This window comes from Hemibagrus wyckioides, linkage group LG11 (genome assembly GCF_019097595.1).
Source record: "Hemibagrus wyckioides isolate EC202008001 linkage group LG11, SWU_Hwy_1.0, whole genome shotgun sequence".
Classification (NCBI taxonomy): Eukaryota; Metazoa; Chordata; class Actinopteri; order Siluriformes; family Bagridae; genus Hemibagrus; species Hemibagrus wyckioides.
Window position 1 is genome coordinate 11,080,092 of NC_080720.1, and position 17,473 is coordinate 11,097,564.

General features: G+C 39.2%; 1 protein-coding gene across 7 annotated transcripts; it reads right to left on the minus strand.

Annotated features, from left to right (window-relative positions):
* Positions 1 to 313: 313 nt before the first annotated feature.
* On the minus strand, positions 314 to 17,283 carry brdt (bromodomain, testis-specific). 7 transcript variants are annotated; one of them, XM_058402813.1, is made up of 22 exons: positions 16,616 to 17,283; positions 14,913 to 15,005; positions 13,356 to 13,637; positions 12,329 to 12,466; positions 12,103 to 12,244; positions 11,667 to 11,794; positions 11,211 to 11,576; positions 10,499 to 10,627; positions 10,129 to 10,341; positions 9,861 to 10,039; positions 9,500 to 9,777; positions 9,282 to 9,380; positions 8,325 to 8,456; positions 6,416 to 6,474; positions 6,201 to 6,300; positions 5,216 to 5,578; positions 4,814 to 4,911; positions 4,090 to 4,189; positions 3,905 to 3,975; positions 3,591 to 3,784; positions 2,776 to 2,974; positions 314 to 1,794 (listed from the first exon to the last, which is right to left on the minus strand). In XM_058402813.1, exons 3-22 carry the CDS (start codon positions 13,539 to 13,541, stop codon positions 1,726 to 1,728), a joined length of 3,243 nt encoding a protein of 1,080 aa, XP_058258796.1. In that variant the 5' UTR covers positions 13,542 to 13,637; positions 14,913 to 15,005; positions 16,616 to 17,283; the 3' UTR covers positions 314 to 1,725. The 7 variants fall into 7 exon arrangements, with proteins under 7 accessions (XP_058258796.1, XP_058258797.1, XP_058258798.1 ...); XM_058402814.1 differs by lacking the exon at positions 14,913 to 15,005 and having other exon boundaries at positions 17,070 to 17,283; XM_058402815.1 differs by lacking the exon at positions 14,913 to 15,005 and having other exon boundaries at positions 4,090 to 4,186.
* Between the last annotated feature and the right edge of the window lie 190 nt (positions 17,284 to 17,473).

Sequence of the window (17,473 nt, forward strand, 5' to 3'; positions counted from 1 at the left end):
ATAAGTTTAGTGGTTTTTTTTGGTTGTAGCATGGAGACATGATGTGAAACCTAGTAGCATTTAAGGACAAGAAACAAAGAATTGAAATCACAAACACAACTGTCTATCTGTCTTTAAATGTGTGTAATAGTTTCTCCCTTATTGTTATTATGGCACTGACGAAATCTTAGGTAATGCATTTCTCCATTTCACCAGTCAGCTACCGATAGACATGATATTTCAGCCTCTTATCTAATATCAGTGTGTGTATTTGCAAATGAGAGAAATGAATGTAAAAAACATACATCAATACTAAAAAGTAAAAGCAAACACATTTAAATGAAAATAGTTTTTTATTTAATGTGAGTTTTTTTTTTTTAAACTGGAATATGGTCACTGTGAAACAACCCCATGTCCTTCACTTCCATTTTGCCAGGATGCTGAATAAAGTGCTTGAGTGATGGACAGAAGGAAGTCGACTGAGGAAGCACGGCCACGAGCATCGGGGTGAAAGAAACAAAATGTTGCATTTTCCATCTCTGTACAAACAGCAAGACTTCGAATAAACACTGAGCACAAAACTCAACCCCTGACTGGTACTGAATCAACAGTGAGTTTTCAAATGCCTCAACAGTTAAAGCAACACTAGGTTTTTTCTGGATATCTTCGAGAAGTTAAATGGAATGGCACATTGGCGTTATAATTCGCTTAAACAATCCTCAGTAATCAAAAATATATTGTTTTGTCACAGAATGAAGTACAATTATATTACTCATATGCATATTACTTCAACTACAGACAAAATACTGATTATTTCAATCGAACATGAAGTTACTTTACTGCCTAAGATGACAAATGTATGAATTGTTAAAATGCAACAGATTTTAAGTTTTGCAATTACCACCACAAAGTTGTTTTTTTTGTTTTTTGTACATTGTTCATATTGCAATTACAAATCACAGTTTACATCCCTTCAGAGTTCATGCCACATTTAGGAAATCAGTAGATGCTGCCAAGAATATAACTGCAATGTGTAGGGCTTATGGCAATCTTACTAATGTAAAATACTAAGGGCTGTAGAGACACATGACCAAAAAAATAACTGAGCAGATGCAGACTGAACACCACGTTGCAGCTATACAGTTTGGAAAACTTCACAAATATACATATCAAAGCACATATTGTGTATTTCTAACCCGCTGCATTATAGACCTACTCATCAAAAATCAGTGCAAGAAGACGTGTTGAGTACGAATGCAAGAATGGACAACACGTTCAGTAAAAAAATAAAAAATAAATAAATAAAGGGGAAAAACAGAATGCAAATGAAATCATACTCCGTGTTTGATGTGCAATCACCATTTTAGTTTGGTTACTTCCCTTCACAAAAGGATCAAGTGACACGTGTACTTCAATATTGGAAATTAAGCAAACCATCCAAATACCAATATTATTAATTATTATATCAATTCAATAACACAAGCAGCCCATTACATGGCATGCTCCATTTACATTGTACACTATACAGTATCAGCTTCTTATATCTTTACTACAGCCACTTCAGTATAAATGTGCTAAAGTAAATAGAGAAATTTACACGTTAGTGAGATGCTAGAACCCGTTTCAGTCACCAGGACTCGTGGCACTTGTCAGGAAGCGGAGGAGACCAGCTACTCTTTTCACAGAAAGGTAGCATGAATTTAAATAAATGTTTTCTTTTATTTATATATTTGTTCAGCGGTCATTTCAGTCGAGGTTCTTCTCAAAGGTGGCCATGATGTCATGCTGCATCGTCATGTCGATGGTTCCAGCCATCTTAGGAGGCAAGAAGGAGGGGGGTTATCGTTTAAAAATACACATTAAACGTAACCACTTAAAAGACATTACTGTATGTGTGGCTGACGTGGCTGCAGGCATTCACACCAACCACACAGGAGGCACACTTTTTAACTGACTGCATACCAAGATGACCCGACATCAAAATAAGCAAAATCAGATATGACTCCTGCTTGTTTGGAATAAAAGCCTGCAGTCACACCAGGCCTCTGGAGAAAAGAAATTAAACCCCCTGATATGTAAGGACAGTGTGGACATGATAAGGTATACTGGCTACACAAATAGCTACCTAATTCCGATAGAAAATAACTGATTAGCCCTTGCTGCTGCTAAACATACACATCACTCAGTCAAATAAAATAAGGCACATTGTCCAATCTCTTCCAAAGGTTGTTTCTGGCTATGGGTTTTTATTCCAACCAATCAGGATTCCTCCTGTTATCAGATCACCTTGTCCTGCAGTTGATTTCTGATTGGCTGAAATGAAAACCTACAGTCACACTGGTCTTTTGTTGATAAAATTGAATGGCTCTGAAATAAGGTAGGTTGCACAAAAAAAAAAAGACACAATAACTAAACATATAGACGGCAACTAACAACAGGACAGCAATTACAAGCATAGATTAATGTCAATTCACAATTACAGTTCCACAAATCAAACCATTTCCAGTCTCATGCTTGTTCAGAGAACTAGTCCAGTCAGAGGACTGAACCATTTCTAAATCTGGTTTGAGTTTTCTAGCATAACACCATTTGTGGGAGGATTGATCTTGGAAGCTTGAAAGCAACTAAAAATAAGAATTTGGTCATAGATTACACCAGTGCTTTAATATAGATGCCAGAAGAGCTGAGAGCCACCTTTTCTGCAGTGAAAAGCATGAAATGTTTTCATTATTAGACATGGGGTCTGTGAAAAAGTATTCACTGGTAAAACACAGTATAGCAATGTATGGCACTTACAGCTTCCCGTCTGCGTCTCTCCTGCTCTCTCTTGCGAGCCATCTCTCTTTCACGGTCCATGGAGCACTGAGTAGGAGTCGAAGGTTCTGGCGTTTTAGGTTGGTCCAAGATTGCTGCCATAATGGGAAGCTCTGCAGACTCCAACTCTGTCCTAGAGGCCTGGATCTCTGGTTTGGCTTTAGAAAGTTGCTGTGTCAGGCTGTGAATCATTAAAAAGCAACACTGTCAGTAGTTTTATACTGTACTGCTGAACCTGCTGTTATGCAACCAATCACAATGAGCTGTAGCCATGGGGACCAGAGTCTGGAAGCAAATTAATAAGACATGAGCTGTAATGGAGATCCAAAATGGCCCTTCAACTCTAGCTCAAATAACAAGCAGACTTGTGACTGTGCATCTCTTAGCAGTTTTCTTCCAGAAGTACAAAAACTGCACTGAACACAAGCCAGAATACAGTGTAGTTGCCTTGTTACCTGCATGTCACCACCTTTCCAGATAGCAAAAAAGGCCGAAAAGGTACAACTTACAAGCATACAAGAGTAGTGTGAATGCTGCTTCCAAAAGAATATGATACACATCTTATGGGATCCATGTTTATATGTACAGTATAAAAAACATCAATTTAAGCTGGTCAATGACCAGTAAATTCTGGACTAATACAAAATACTGCAATTCAATATTGTAAAGCTCACTGTTAACAGAGCTCAGTGTTAACCAAGAAAACAGTGTTCGGGTTAAGGAGTGAGTACTGACTCCTTCATTACTCAGACTAAAGGCCACAGAAGCTTAGTGAAGGGGCATCATTTCCACCTCACCTGCTTTTGTCTGAGCCGTTCTTCTCTCTGCCAGCCTCTAGCTGGAGTTTACGTGCCCTTTCTCGCTCCTCCTTCTCCATCGCAGCTTTGCGGAATTGTTGAAAACTCTCCTTGGATGACCGAATGGTAGCAGGTGCCAGAGCGGCCATCTTGCCCAGGCTTGTCCAGGAGTCTGCATGCTTCAGAACTATTTCCTATGAAAGTCAAACACATTATATTAATATAGCAAACCATCTGATGCTAATTATCTGCAGTCCTGTGTTAGTCCAGAACCAGGATTAGAGAAATACAGTGCATATGATTTAAGGGAGTACCGTTTTAGCAATGCTGGGCTTGTGGTCTTGGCTTGATTTGTGTAGTTCACCATCTTCTGTGGGTTTAGTCCCTGTATAAAAGTGTGAAAGCAATTAAGTGTGAAAGATGAGAAAGAAGCCCAGTAAAAACAGTTTTGGCTAGAAATATGGATTACAAGGAAGACTCTTGCAGAAGAATTGCTGACCAGGCATTGTGTGCAGCTGAACTAAGGACTCTCCCACTACACCTGGGTCCCCCCTGTCTTCCCTCACATGTGCCAATGGGGTGGTCAAACTGGGACACTGCTTTGAGGGGGGGGAGAGAGAGAGAGAGAGAAAATGAGATACGCTTATGGGGGAAAGCAGCTTCACAGCTGAGTCCAGTGAAGCAGCTGGCTGTCCAGGCACTTGGGGCTTGTCTAAAGACAAACTAGAATTCATATTAGTGCAATAAACTCAACATCCCTGCCAAATCAATATATAAAATATTGCTTCAGAAACAAATATAACAATACATTTTTAATTTAGCAGCACTGGAAACTGGAACTTTATGTTTGACAAACTTTACAAAACCAAGTTTTTAATTTATAATGAATTATGTATCTTGCACAGTTCATGTTGTGTATCCTCTGAGACTCAAGTTATTTCCTGTTTTCACCTACATTATAACCTCAATAAAACAATAATTTACTAATTATATTAACTAATTATAATTATAAATCAATCTCTCCTTCATTCGATTCGAATGTATTTGAATCAAATTGCATTAACAATTTTTGACTAACTGTTGAATGGTGCAACCAAACTGCAAAAAATTAAAAAAAAAAAAAAATCAAGCTAGAGTAATTCCTAACTTGACAGTACCAAAGTAAAAAAAAATAAATTCTAACCAGGATCTTTATTAAATTTGCAAAGGACTAAGAGATTTACCTCATGCCTGGTGATGGGCTGGTGTCTTGCCACAGATGCAGAGTTTGAGGAGGGCAAGCCAGGAGGAGAGGATAGTGGAGAAAGGAGAGCAGGGAACCCTGACAAGTTGGGGAAGAGCTTACAATGAATGGACAGGTAATACAATTCTCAGCAAACATGAAATAATAAGGAGCTGACAGCAGGAGCAGGACAAACAAAAGAATGCAGCCATGGATTTATGACACACAGACAACAAATAAATCCAGCAACAAGACAAAAACACAATGCTTAATCACGTAATGGAAGAAAGGCAGCGCATGCAGAGATAATCAGTCTCACGGGCTTGGCTTTTGAGGGCCACAGGTGGATGAGACAAGGGAATCAAGCAGGCGGAGATCACGGCGATTCACAGCAACATCTTACCTTTTTGCTGAGCCTTAAGCAGAGGATTAACGGTGGCAGCAGTTGGGATGGGGCATGTAGAGTCTGTGGGAGCAGATGCTGGGGAACTGTGGGCAGTGCAGGAACTTGGCAGATTCTTAGGCCAACTGGATGAAGCAGGTGGATGTGAGCAGGATGTGGGGGGAGACTGTTTGGGTAGCACAGTTACGGGGTTATGTGGTGAGGGGATAAAGGTGCTGGAGATGTCTGCGGAAGGAAGGGCAGTGGGAGGTGAGGGGCTCTGCTCAGAGGGCAGAATTAAGGGGGTCATCCAGGTCTTTCGAACTAGAGGAGTGGCTTTGGCACTGGGTCTGGAAGGCTGAGGAGGCAGCTGGCTGTGCAGGGCTAGAATGGCAGGTGTGGTAAAGGTTCAAGAGGAGAGAAATTATGAATTAAAAGCAGAACCACTGGACACGCCAAATTGTCATCAAGTTCTTTTTTTTGAGCAGCTTTGGCACCCGGGAGATAAAAATATCCTTTTCAGGGGATGTTGTCTTATTTCAGACAAATATGAAGGACTGCATGCACAGGAGATGACAGACGTAAAGTACCAAAGTACAGCATTGCCTGAAGCTTGACAGAACATTTACTAACATTACTGTAGACATGATATTTAAATTAGGTTTTTATTTTGGTCACACAGTTGGAGCCATGGGGCCTAATTCCTTTCACTGGACACAAGTTGTGTGGAAGAAAGGTGACTGAAAATATTGTTAGGAATACAGAAAAAGTAGTACAATGCACAAAATCTTGGATCTTGTAAACTATAGAAAATGGGCAGTTACTGTAACATTTTACATCTTGACCATCATTTTAAAAGTGAAGTTTTTTTACCATACCTACACCACAGTGTACCATTAGAATACCCAGAAATTGTGTACTTTATTTATAAACAAGGTAACAATTTCTTACACACTCTCACAATCACATATAGAAGAAGCAGGGGTGTAGATGCAGTGAGCCTAACCTGGCGGCGCTTTGGCCTCCTCAGCAGGTGGCTTGGTGGCCTGGGCTGACAGGTCTTTGGAGGACTCCTTCATCTCAAGGGCAATGCTCTCCTTCAACGCCTGATTATGGAAGGAGGGGGAATTTGGTTTCACTGTGTTACATGAAGTGAAAGGCTCCATGCACCCATACTAAAAATAATTCTCAAGGTCGAGGCTTAAGGTCATTTTTCATTACCTTGTTTTTAATTTTGGTGCCATGACCGTGGGCTTTGTTTTTCTTCTTAGGTTTCTGCTCTGTAAGACACGCATAATGCATTTGAGTACAAGCTTTGCAGGGGAAGGGCTGAGCCTAAACTCTACAATCTCCCACTGTCTGGCCAGTCTTTTCCAGGACTTGCTACCCATTACTTGAAATAAAATACACATTACAGTTTAATTAAAACCATATGTATACTGGACATACACATGACAACAGGACTAAAGCTAGTTAGCAGTTCTGGAGAAGTGAAGCATCCTAAATTGTGTCCCTTTACATTCTGAGGTGAGCATGCTCAGCATACGTGAGTAGAAATGTGCATGGTATCTGCCATAGTGAATGTGATGGTGAGTAAAAGTGAAAGCAAAATGTGATGGCAAAATAAAAGACAAAACACACCACTAGTCTTAAAATGTACAACAGGTGTCTAGGAAAATGTTTATTTGAATCTCCAGGTGTCAAACACCAAGGTCAATATGTCAATTTTATACCTGTTCAGGTAAATAATTTTACAGAGCTACAAAAAAGATGCATTTTAGCAGGACAAATCCTCTAAAATAAACCTCTGTTTGGTCCTACTATACCCATGCCAATTACAATCTGGTCTGTACTGCAAACAATATTATGATGCATTTTTATACAATTGGTTTCTGCTTTGTTACATGTATAACTTTATAAAAGCCTATAATGTATTTACAATGAAGTCACAATCTAAACAAATGCAACAGGAAAACCACACAAAGATGACTTAATGCAGTAAGGTTAAAACAGCTACAACTCACAACATGGATGACAAGATGTTCTACTAAGCAAATTTTGTGATAATGTGTTTACATTTTCTGTCTCAGATGCATATGGACCAGTGCAGTGGAAGGCAACATGACTATCGGAAGTGAACTTTGTACATCACAATATGCTGTTTCTGTGTCTCGTTCATATGAAACAAAAAGAAACTTTACGTGTGCTCACGCTGATCGTATGACTAAAATATACACATCATGTATATGGCAAAAACGTCTTCGGGTACTGATGTTACATTTTTGCCTTATTGTCCACTCTGTCTCAGTGCCCCTCAATGATTTGTTTTTGCATACATTTAAAACTTTAAGCCAAATGTAGATTAATATTAGGCTAGACAAAGATTTTTTTCTGTTTGCATTGCTTAAATAATACTTATTTGGATATGGACCTTAAATATTTAATCACTAAGGCTACTGCTCAGAGACTGTAGATCCAAATGCAATCACAATAGCCAGCTTCTATTCTTAAAACTAAATTCTTATTAGTGTGTCATTTGGGCTCAGACTGTGGGTGCAGAGCCAATGCCACCAAATCTGATTGAAAGAGAGACATCAGGCGTTTTCCTGCACTGAGCACTAGCTGGCCTCAAACTACAGCACCGTCTTTACAGAATGTCAACAGACATAAATAAGTGAGTAGGATGAATTGTGAACAAAATCATCAAAATCATCAAAATAAAAAGTGAAAGAAAAAATCACCACACAACAGGAAAACAGCACCTGACAAAAACTGTAGCCAGGGAGTGTTTAACAAGACTTATTTGATCATTTGTAAAGAAAAGTGCACAAAATCGCAACAAAACACACCCATTTAACAGTATTAAAAACAAAACAAAACAAAAACTCAGTAGCATTCAAGTATCTGGTGTTCCAGTATGTGTTAAAGTGACATTGGTTCTATTAATGGGAAAACAGTGTGTCCAAAAAAGTAATCTAAATTTTTTGGTTTGTCTCTTTTTCTTCCCCTCAACCAACTAGTGAAATGTGGGGAGGTAGGGGTAGGGAAAATTTCAACCTTGCCCCGAGAGGGTTAAAAAAGGTGGAAAGGTAGGAAAAGAGGGAGAAAGTGCTTGTGGAGATCAGCTAACCTGAGTCAGAGTCACTGCTATCAGAAGAACTAGAGTCAGAACTACTGCTGTCAGAACTGGAGGAAGAACTGCTGCTCCCACTAAGGCGGGAAGAGAGCGCTAACTCCTTGGGCTCTGTGGCCATCAATTCACCTAAAAAGGAGAAAGACACCAGTTGGTGAGCTGAATGCAAAGTGCTAAAGCTTTCAGAGAACTTCATGTTCACATCCAACAGCTAATGTCAGAATGAGAGAAAAAAATGACTAACTGTGGCACTTTTGGTGCCAGATATACTGGTTTAAGTATCTCAGAAACTGCTGATTTCCTGGTATTTTCACACATGCACACAAAACCGCGAGAAACTAAACATTCAATGAGCAGATGGCCGAAACACCTTGTTGATAAGAGGAGCCAGATTTGTTTGAACCTAATAATCACTCTTTGCAACCGGGATATGCAGAAAAGCATCTCAGCATGCACAAAACATCAAACCCGAAATATCCTGACTCCATCATCGGAACGTTTATCGCAGAAATAAAAACAGCATTCTAATGTTTGATACTTGATGCTCTGGACTTGTATCTGCATTATTTTCTGCATTATGCCGCCATCACGTAATTGGCCGATCAGATAACTAAATAAATGCGCAGGGGGACAGGTGCTTCTATTATAGTGCAATTCTGTATACCCTCATTTACATCTGGGAGTTGTTTCGTTTTGCCAATCCACCAAGCGAGGCTAACACTTTTTTACTTTACAAATGCCACCACATGCTAGAGTTAAACAGGTGTGAGCCATGTATTATGCTTTAAATGTACTAAGTACTATTTACACTCACACAACATGTGGCTAAAGACGGGATCATGGTATAATCTTGATGAATTAAACCATCAGGTATAAAATGGGACCTTATAGTCTGGAAAATAGTGATTGCCATTAGTTATTAGAAGCATGAGAACAGAGAAAAAGGAGGCTTACTCTTTGCCTTGGTCCTCTTTGTTGATTTTGGCTCTTCACTTACATTCTGTTTCTCTGCCTCCTTCGTCTTTTCACCTTTGGGTTTTTGGGGATTTTTCTCTACAGAAAGAGAGTGAGAGAAAAAGACAGAATACAAACCAAACAAAAGAATATGAGAACATTGTCTTTAGCATTGGTAAAACTCTGATTTTACCTCAATTGCATTATAGCATACTCACGGCCAGGCCCCACAGGCTTTTTCCTGAGGCAGGTTATGACAAACATCTCAAGAGCTCGGAGGGTAGTTGGTTTGAGTGCCTCAAAGTCAATCTCAATCTCTTCGGGATCGGTGTCTCTAAGCATAGGTTCTCTGGCCTTGATGATATTCACCACTTTGCCTAGTTTGTCTCCAGGCAGCTTGTTGATGTCCAGACTCAAACGCCGTTTCTCCTCATAGGACATTGGCAGTGCAAGCGCTTCTTCTTCAGACTCGTACCCTTTGCTCTCTATATTTCTCCTGACCACAGAAAGGCTTGAATTTAGACCAGCGAACACAAAATGCACACAACAAAAGGTGTGAATGTAGGGGAGTTCACCAACCCTGTTGACTTGCTGCTACTTCTCCTTTTGTGCACCTTCTCTGGAGGAGCTGTTTTACGCACTTCACCACCCTTTCGCTTTTCTTTTTTTCTTTTCTCCTTCTTTGACTTCTCCTTCTTCTTTTGCTTCAGCAAAGGTGTTTGAGTCAGTAATTGTAGCTGCTCCCGCACTGCCTTCAGCTAATTAAAAGAAGTATTGCCATTATTAATAAAAAGAGAGAGAAAGAAAACATACAACAAATGTATAAATAAGAGATACTGTAGAATACCTGCTCCTCCAGAACAGAGAGTCTTTGTGCTCTCTTTTCTTCATCTTCCTCAGAGTCAGATGAGCTTTCTGACAAAGATTCAGAGTCACTGCTCGCTGAGCTCGACTGACTTTCTGTTCGCTCATTTTTCCCCTTTTTGGGCACAAGGTGCTGACCAGGAGTCAAAGGTTTCGGCTCATCTGGAATCTTAGCAAAGCGGGACTCAAAAACCTCCTGAGCAGAGAAGACCGGCATTCATGATCAGTCATCTCTCTTACAATGCACACCAAGCCAAGACATGGCCGTTGGCAGTATATATATATATTTATTTGGAATATATATAAATACATACAACACCCCCCCAACAAAACAACAAGGTGAGTTCATTCACCTGGAGTTTTCTGGCCATAGCCACAACCTCGTGATTCGGTGGGTTGTACTTGTAACAGTTTGAGAACATAAGACGAACATCTGCAACAAACTGCAAGGCGTCTGTGTATTCACGATTGTCCATCTTTTTCTAAGGGGGGAAAAAACATGTTAGCTATACATCTTGGGCTATAAAAAATCTTCCATACTTCCTTAAGACTTTATAGACCTTTTTAAACCCATTATCTAAACTGTTTTAACAGAGTTAGCAAAATCATTTACACAATCCTATAATAGAATAATAGCCTATTATGTCAGATTTGTATACACTGAACACGCATTTGATTAACTGGAGATGAGATGTTTGTTGAGAGATGTCAGGGAAACATCTACAAATCTTCATAAAAAAAAAAAAAAAAAATCAACTTAAAGGAACGACTTCATATTATTAGAAATATACAGCTCTGTCCCAGGTGTACTTGATCAGCCACAATGACATGGTGTCAAGTTTGTTTCTATTGGTGTTACAAGGCAAGTCTTTCTGGATGGTTCAATACAGAATTCTGTGATGATTTAGTCACACAGTTTACAGAAATTTAATCTAGCAAATATATTTCGTTATTAATATTAGCACCAGTGCAAAACTAAAGACACAAATTTCGGACACTATACAAGTCTTGGATGATCAATGACAGGGTGAGAAAAGACCTTTAGTATTTAATTATTAATCTTACTTTAATGGTGCCCAAATCCATGGGCTGATGGATGATATCATGATAGTCATGCAGGCCGAGCGCCACAGCGTCCACGGGCTCGTAGAAGGGCCAGGCATAGGCAGAGTGCCTCTTGGCGAACATCTCCTTCAAGATGCCACTACAGTATCTAAGCCTTTCAGAGAGCTTGGCCCTGCGGCCCACCTGGTGCTGTTGTGGCGACTCAGGTAGGTCTTTACGTGGTGGTTTGATGGGTCGTCCGCTGCCCCTCCGTGAATACAACTTCAGAACCTTTGGTTCTGAGATGCAGGGGGATGACTCACTGCTGGTAATGATGGGGGCCATGGGGGTTGTGGTGTCTGCTTTTCTTTTCACGCCCTTTTTTAACTGAAAATGCAAACGTGCACAAATGTGTTGAGTGACATATCTGTCTCAGGTAAAAACATCTGCACATCTGTATTATGTAAAAACACTGACTTTGGCTTCAAGCTGAGCAGACAGGGGTGCAGATGAGATGGTGTGCAGTGCTTCAGGAGGGATGACCGTCACTGTCTGTTGAAACACAACCTCAGACATAGGAGACTGAGGTCGCATTTTCCCCAGTCCTGTTATGCACACAAGAAAATAAAACTGCACAAACTGTGTGTAGAACACAAATCCAAAAGAGTAGAATGTCAAAGAGACTTTTTGCCCAGAATGTTTTGTGCCATACACATTCCCTTCGGATAGCAGTGATTTACTGGGTTATATTACATTGCACACAAAATAATTTTGTCTGATTCGTCTTTTTGTTTGATTACTTAGAAATCGATGGTGAAATTCAGTATAACCACCCTCTTACTCATGAAAGATTGCTTTATTAGAAATCATTGAACTTAAAAATAAAGTGAAGCCAAAATATATTAAAGCATACCTGTAGCAGACATCCTCCGTCCTTTCAGAGGCGCCTTATTGGTAACTGCTGTGATCTCACACTCATCCTGTGGCATTTCAGATACTTTTTCAAGAAACAACTTCTCAAGAGCTTGGGCCATCAAAACTATATCATCTCCTGGCTGAAAGAAAAAAAGGATTCAACTGAGCTTCAAGAATAAAAAAAATTACATGGGCACCTGTTTAAATCGTTGTAGAGTTCTTACCCTATTGTATACATAACAATTTGTAAACATTGTGTTGAAGTCTTCAACACATTCCATAGCTTTCCAATAGTAATTATTTTCAAGACGTCTTTTGATGGTGTTCAAGTCCATTGGGTTTTTGATTATTGTATAATAATCCTGAAATCAAAAAAGATGTGAAAATTCATTCACAGAAAACCTATACATGAACCAAATATACACACAGACAATTCACTATAATTGATTTACACGGAGATGCCAATTAAAGCTTCTCTCTCTAGTACCTGCACTTTTATCATGTGTTATGGGGACGAACTTACTGACTGAATAAAGCAATGCCTTCAATCCTGTCCGTGAATGAAGAGAGATACCAGAAGAACCACAGCCAACAAAATATTTAGGGGGTAGACCACTCTCAGTACAGCAGCGACACAGATATTGTAGTGCCAAGCTAATATGTCTCATGCTAGAAAGATCATAGCAGGTATAGCAGCTTTTGTCTTTAAAAAAAAAAAAATAACATTGTGTTACTGCTGATTTGAGAGTGGCCATTGAACACATTTCAATTATAAAATGGAAGGAAAATAATTTGGCCAAAATGGTGAGTATTACCAATATTACTTACTGTACGCGTTACCACATTAAATACAAGCTGTGGTTCTCATTTGGTCACGATAAAGATCCGTAACTGCTGCAGCTCTTTTGATTACACTTTATAAACTATGAAACATTTCAGCTTCCCACGAGTTTAATCGGTTAGATCACAGTGCGTGTCCACTGACAGGTTTTGTGATTGCTAACTAGCAGAGTTAACCTAATGGGTTTTCTACAATTTAAATTTTATAATAATGGTGAGTTGCTATCTATAATACAAAGAAAATGAGTAGACCCTGAATGGATAGAAGCAAAAAAAAGCAGTTTTCTGGTGCATATCAGGCAACAAAACTGTATGAAACTATGTTAAAGTAAATGAATAAAATATGGCCATTGTTAATACATTTAGAACCGAAAACTATGCAGCTAGAAACTGCAGTGAAGCCCAACTCACAGGCAGGTTGAGCTGAACAGCATCCACAGGGTGCCTGAAGGGCCAGGAGAACTGATGCCTCCACAGGGCTTTGACCACCACTTTCTCCAGGTACTGGAGCTGGTTGGTGAGACGCCCTGGTTTTTTATGGTTCTTGTACTCGGGGGGAGGGGGGTTCCTGTTCATGCTGAGCACCGGCTGTGACATGGTCGGTTCTGCTCCAAAGACAGGCGTGTGGAGAGAGATGTTCTGAAGCTGTGTCTGGCCAGTTCAGCATTCATTACACATCTTCTGCCTGTGCCACTGTGAACAGGGAAAGCAGTTTGAGCACAGTCATTTCAATCTCCAGCCATAAGCCAACTAGCCCATGTTTAAGCAACTGTTTCATACATACTAACCAGGATTAAAAGAAGCATTAGTTTTTCCTCACTTTGCTCAGGATATATAAAAATATCTAAATTCTTTCCCACTGGAGTTTAATTAATGAAATATATACTACAAACATAGTAGAATGGACCAAATGATTTCTCTCCAGATGACACATTTTTGCACTCAGCACACCTGAACCAGGTATTCACTGTTCTTAACGGCTCCAGTACAAGTGTGCTAATACTTCACAAAAGATTTTATTAAAAAAAGTAGTAGTTTTCTGTGGCCCAAGGACCAGCAGCTGTTTTGCACAATAACACCATCTACCATAACCTAGTTTGAACGCGAATGGCCACCATGTTCAAATTTATAGAACAAAATGTAAGGATAAATATTGGTTTCAACGCAAGCTTCACTTGGAATGTTTAAAACTTACACCTACTTCCTTGTAGATGCAACATTAAAAAAAAAAAAATGTTACTGACTATAAATGCACTTTGTTTTCTTTAAATTCTGCAAGGATCATAATGATTAAGTACTGCTGTCATTAATGGATGAGGCAAACTTGCTGAAACGGCACATATAAAGAAATGTTTATATAATTAACAGGCAGCCAAATGACCATAAAGTGGTGGTGCAAAATATCACAGGCTAATCTGGGATTATTGGTAAAGAACATCAACAAAATATTTTAATTATTTCCCCATTATTGCAATGTTACACTTTATTCTGCTCATTTTCATATTCTATATTTAAAATAAGGATTACATTTACAGTCACGTCATCTTTCTTCGTCATCGTTTGTTACTAAGATACTGTTGTTGCACAAGAGCTCAAGTACCGTAAGTACATAAAATAGAACATAAAACAAACAGAAGATTTGGTCCATTTGGATTTGGTTAAAATTAAAGATCTTGAAATAAATATTGCACAAACAAAAAACCCTAAGTGTTCCCCTGCATCTCAGTAACTGATGTGATGGTAAATTGCATCTTTACAAAATTTTTAACTACGATGACTGTTACACACAGTGTCTGTAGTATTAATAATTATCTTCATTTTGTGCTACTTTCAAGCAGCCTACCCTCAGATCATGGTTTCTATATACTGAATATATGACTCAACACCCCAGCATAAAATTTAACAGAAGCAACTGGCTGCAGTTCTCCAGATAACTGGTCTGCACTGCCCCCTGCTGGCCACACCAACACTTTTTTTTCTTCTTCTTTTAGCCGAAACATTTTAGATGGGCATCTACTTCACGCCATCGCCAGGAGATTCACCCAGTAGGTAGTCATCTACCTTCAAATTAAAAGATCAAATTCATTTAAATTAATGTGCAATATAAATGCCAGGTTATTAAAAATGATCCAAACAGAAAATTATATATATTTAACTTTTAATTACTTTAATTTAGATGTAGATGACATTCTAATCAAGATTAATCCTTTTGGTCAGTCCTCTTTCTACAATCTCTAACAGAACTCTCTGAACTATATTACACACAGCAGCCATCAGGACTCGCACAGACAGACACTTACAGCCTTGGACTGTATAGATTTGACTATTTAACCCAAACAAACCCACCACAAATCAGAAAAATAATACAGATGCCAAGCTTTTAATTCCCTCATGCTCTCTTGGTCGTACTGTTAAAAACCATAATAGCTCTATTTCTATTTTTATTAAATCATTACCTGGACTTTTACTTATAACTAACAAGTATTTTAACACCTGGTCCTTTAAATCCTTCTGAACATTAGATGAAACAGTTCACACTTTTTTTTTTATTAAAAAACATTCTCTATTTGAATTATTTCAATCGGGAAGGTTTTTAGAAACTCGAAAGAAAATGAAACAGGAGTAGTAACTAAATTGTATTTTATTTTCTAAAAAACAAAACAACACTTTTTTTGTTTACAATCGTTGCGGAAATTAACAGTTAAATGTCGGTTCCTGTGGAGAATTAAGACAAGGTCATACAATTAGGATTAGATCAATAGTGCCGTAGAGATCATTTCAGCGCCTTACTTAAATACTGTTCCCTCTTCCCAATACTAATAAACTACATCTTAACCTTCACTAACTACACAGTCAATAGGGGGCCTAGTTAGCATTATGCTAAACAGTCGCACGAGCACCGCCTGGGGTTCAGCTAGCGTGAGCACCGAGACTCAAAGATTTTGTTTGAGACCGGACCGCCATTTCAGTCACATAAATGCTAAATAAAACATTAAAAAAAAAAAAATCCGGTTGATACACATACAAATTAATGCATAAAGACACGCTCCTTTGTCCGAATGCTAAATCGTTAGCTAGCTATAATCTTTTTTCCTGCATGACGCAATCGAGTGAAATCACAAATAACGCACTTAACCGAGCCAAGAGAATCCAACAGGCGCTATTAAATTCAATTATAAAAGTTGCCAAAGAACTATATTTAAACGACTCGAAATTAAATAAAAAAGTCTTTTTTAATTCGCGTTTGGGAGTCAACGTTGCGAAAAGGCAACTTGCTGAAACGCATGCAACAAAATGGCGCCACGGCCAACACAAAATGTCCCAGCCTCCATCTCAAACGGTGCCTTATCCCCTATATAGGTGCCCTACGCGCGGAATGAGGTAACGCCGTCAACGTCCCGTCGTAGTCCGCTACACGTCCTCTAAGGAGGCATTTGGGATTTAGCCACAAGGTAGCATAGCTTCACATAGCGCGTGCAAAAAAAAAAAAAAAAAAAAAAAACCCAGCAACTACAAACTGAGCTAAATATTCCCCGCCCCAAAGACGGCGTGTAAGCTACCGTCTCACCGACTGCGGACTTTTACAGCCTCTCCGTCTCGCTCAACGTTGTTGTCCTGCTAGCTAAATAAATATAGCTAGCTCAAATCTGAACCGTTACTAAAACATTTACCTTTCCGTCACTGGCACAACAACGAATGTTTTTAACAGTGCCGAAGAAGTTCTGCTGGAAAAGATGACCAAATGCAGGCTCCTGAACGACTGTTTCGTCCGGATACAATTTTTGTTACTTAAATGTTTTTGAAATAAACGTCTAAAAACAAATAATTCGCTTTTTTCCCCCAAACGCCAGTCTTCAATGGCGGACGTCTCTCACGGCAACATGCCCGCTATTTATACCCTTCTGCTCGGAGCTCGGCCTCCGATTGGTCAATACCCTTCACGTGCCCCGGTTCTCTTTTTCTTCTCGTTTGAGAGGAAAATAAGCGCGATTGTAAGCAAACGTGAACACAGTTGAAAGCATTTTTATTACCAGTCAGTCTCTCGGGATGCAAACAAAGCTACTAAGATAAATTGTATTAAGCACCCGACCTTAGAAATCGTTAAAAAAAAACCCAAAGACGTACGTCAGAGTATTTTTTCAAAAGTGCGACATAACTGGTCTCGTGACATCACATGACCATTCTAGAACATTCTAGCAACTATCTCTCTATTTCTTTTAAATTGTATGGCCCCTATTGCCTAAATTTTATGGGTTTCTCCGTTGGTCATTAAGCTTCTTCGCAAGTATCCGACTATCGTTCATTCCAGCAGCTTGAAAATTCTCACAAAGAGAACAGGGATACGATAGAGCCGAGAGGCTGGGAAAGGGAGGAGACGTCACGTTCAAGCGCATGCGTGCTGCGTTTCTAGTGATTGGCGAAGGAATTGGGGCTTTATTGACGTCAGGTACAATTTTCCGTTGTTTGGCATGTATTACAGATTATGTCCAAAATTGTTAATCTCTACAATAATTAAGATGGCTATTAAT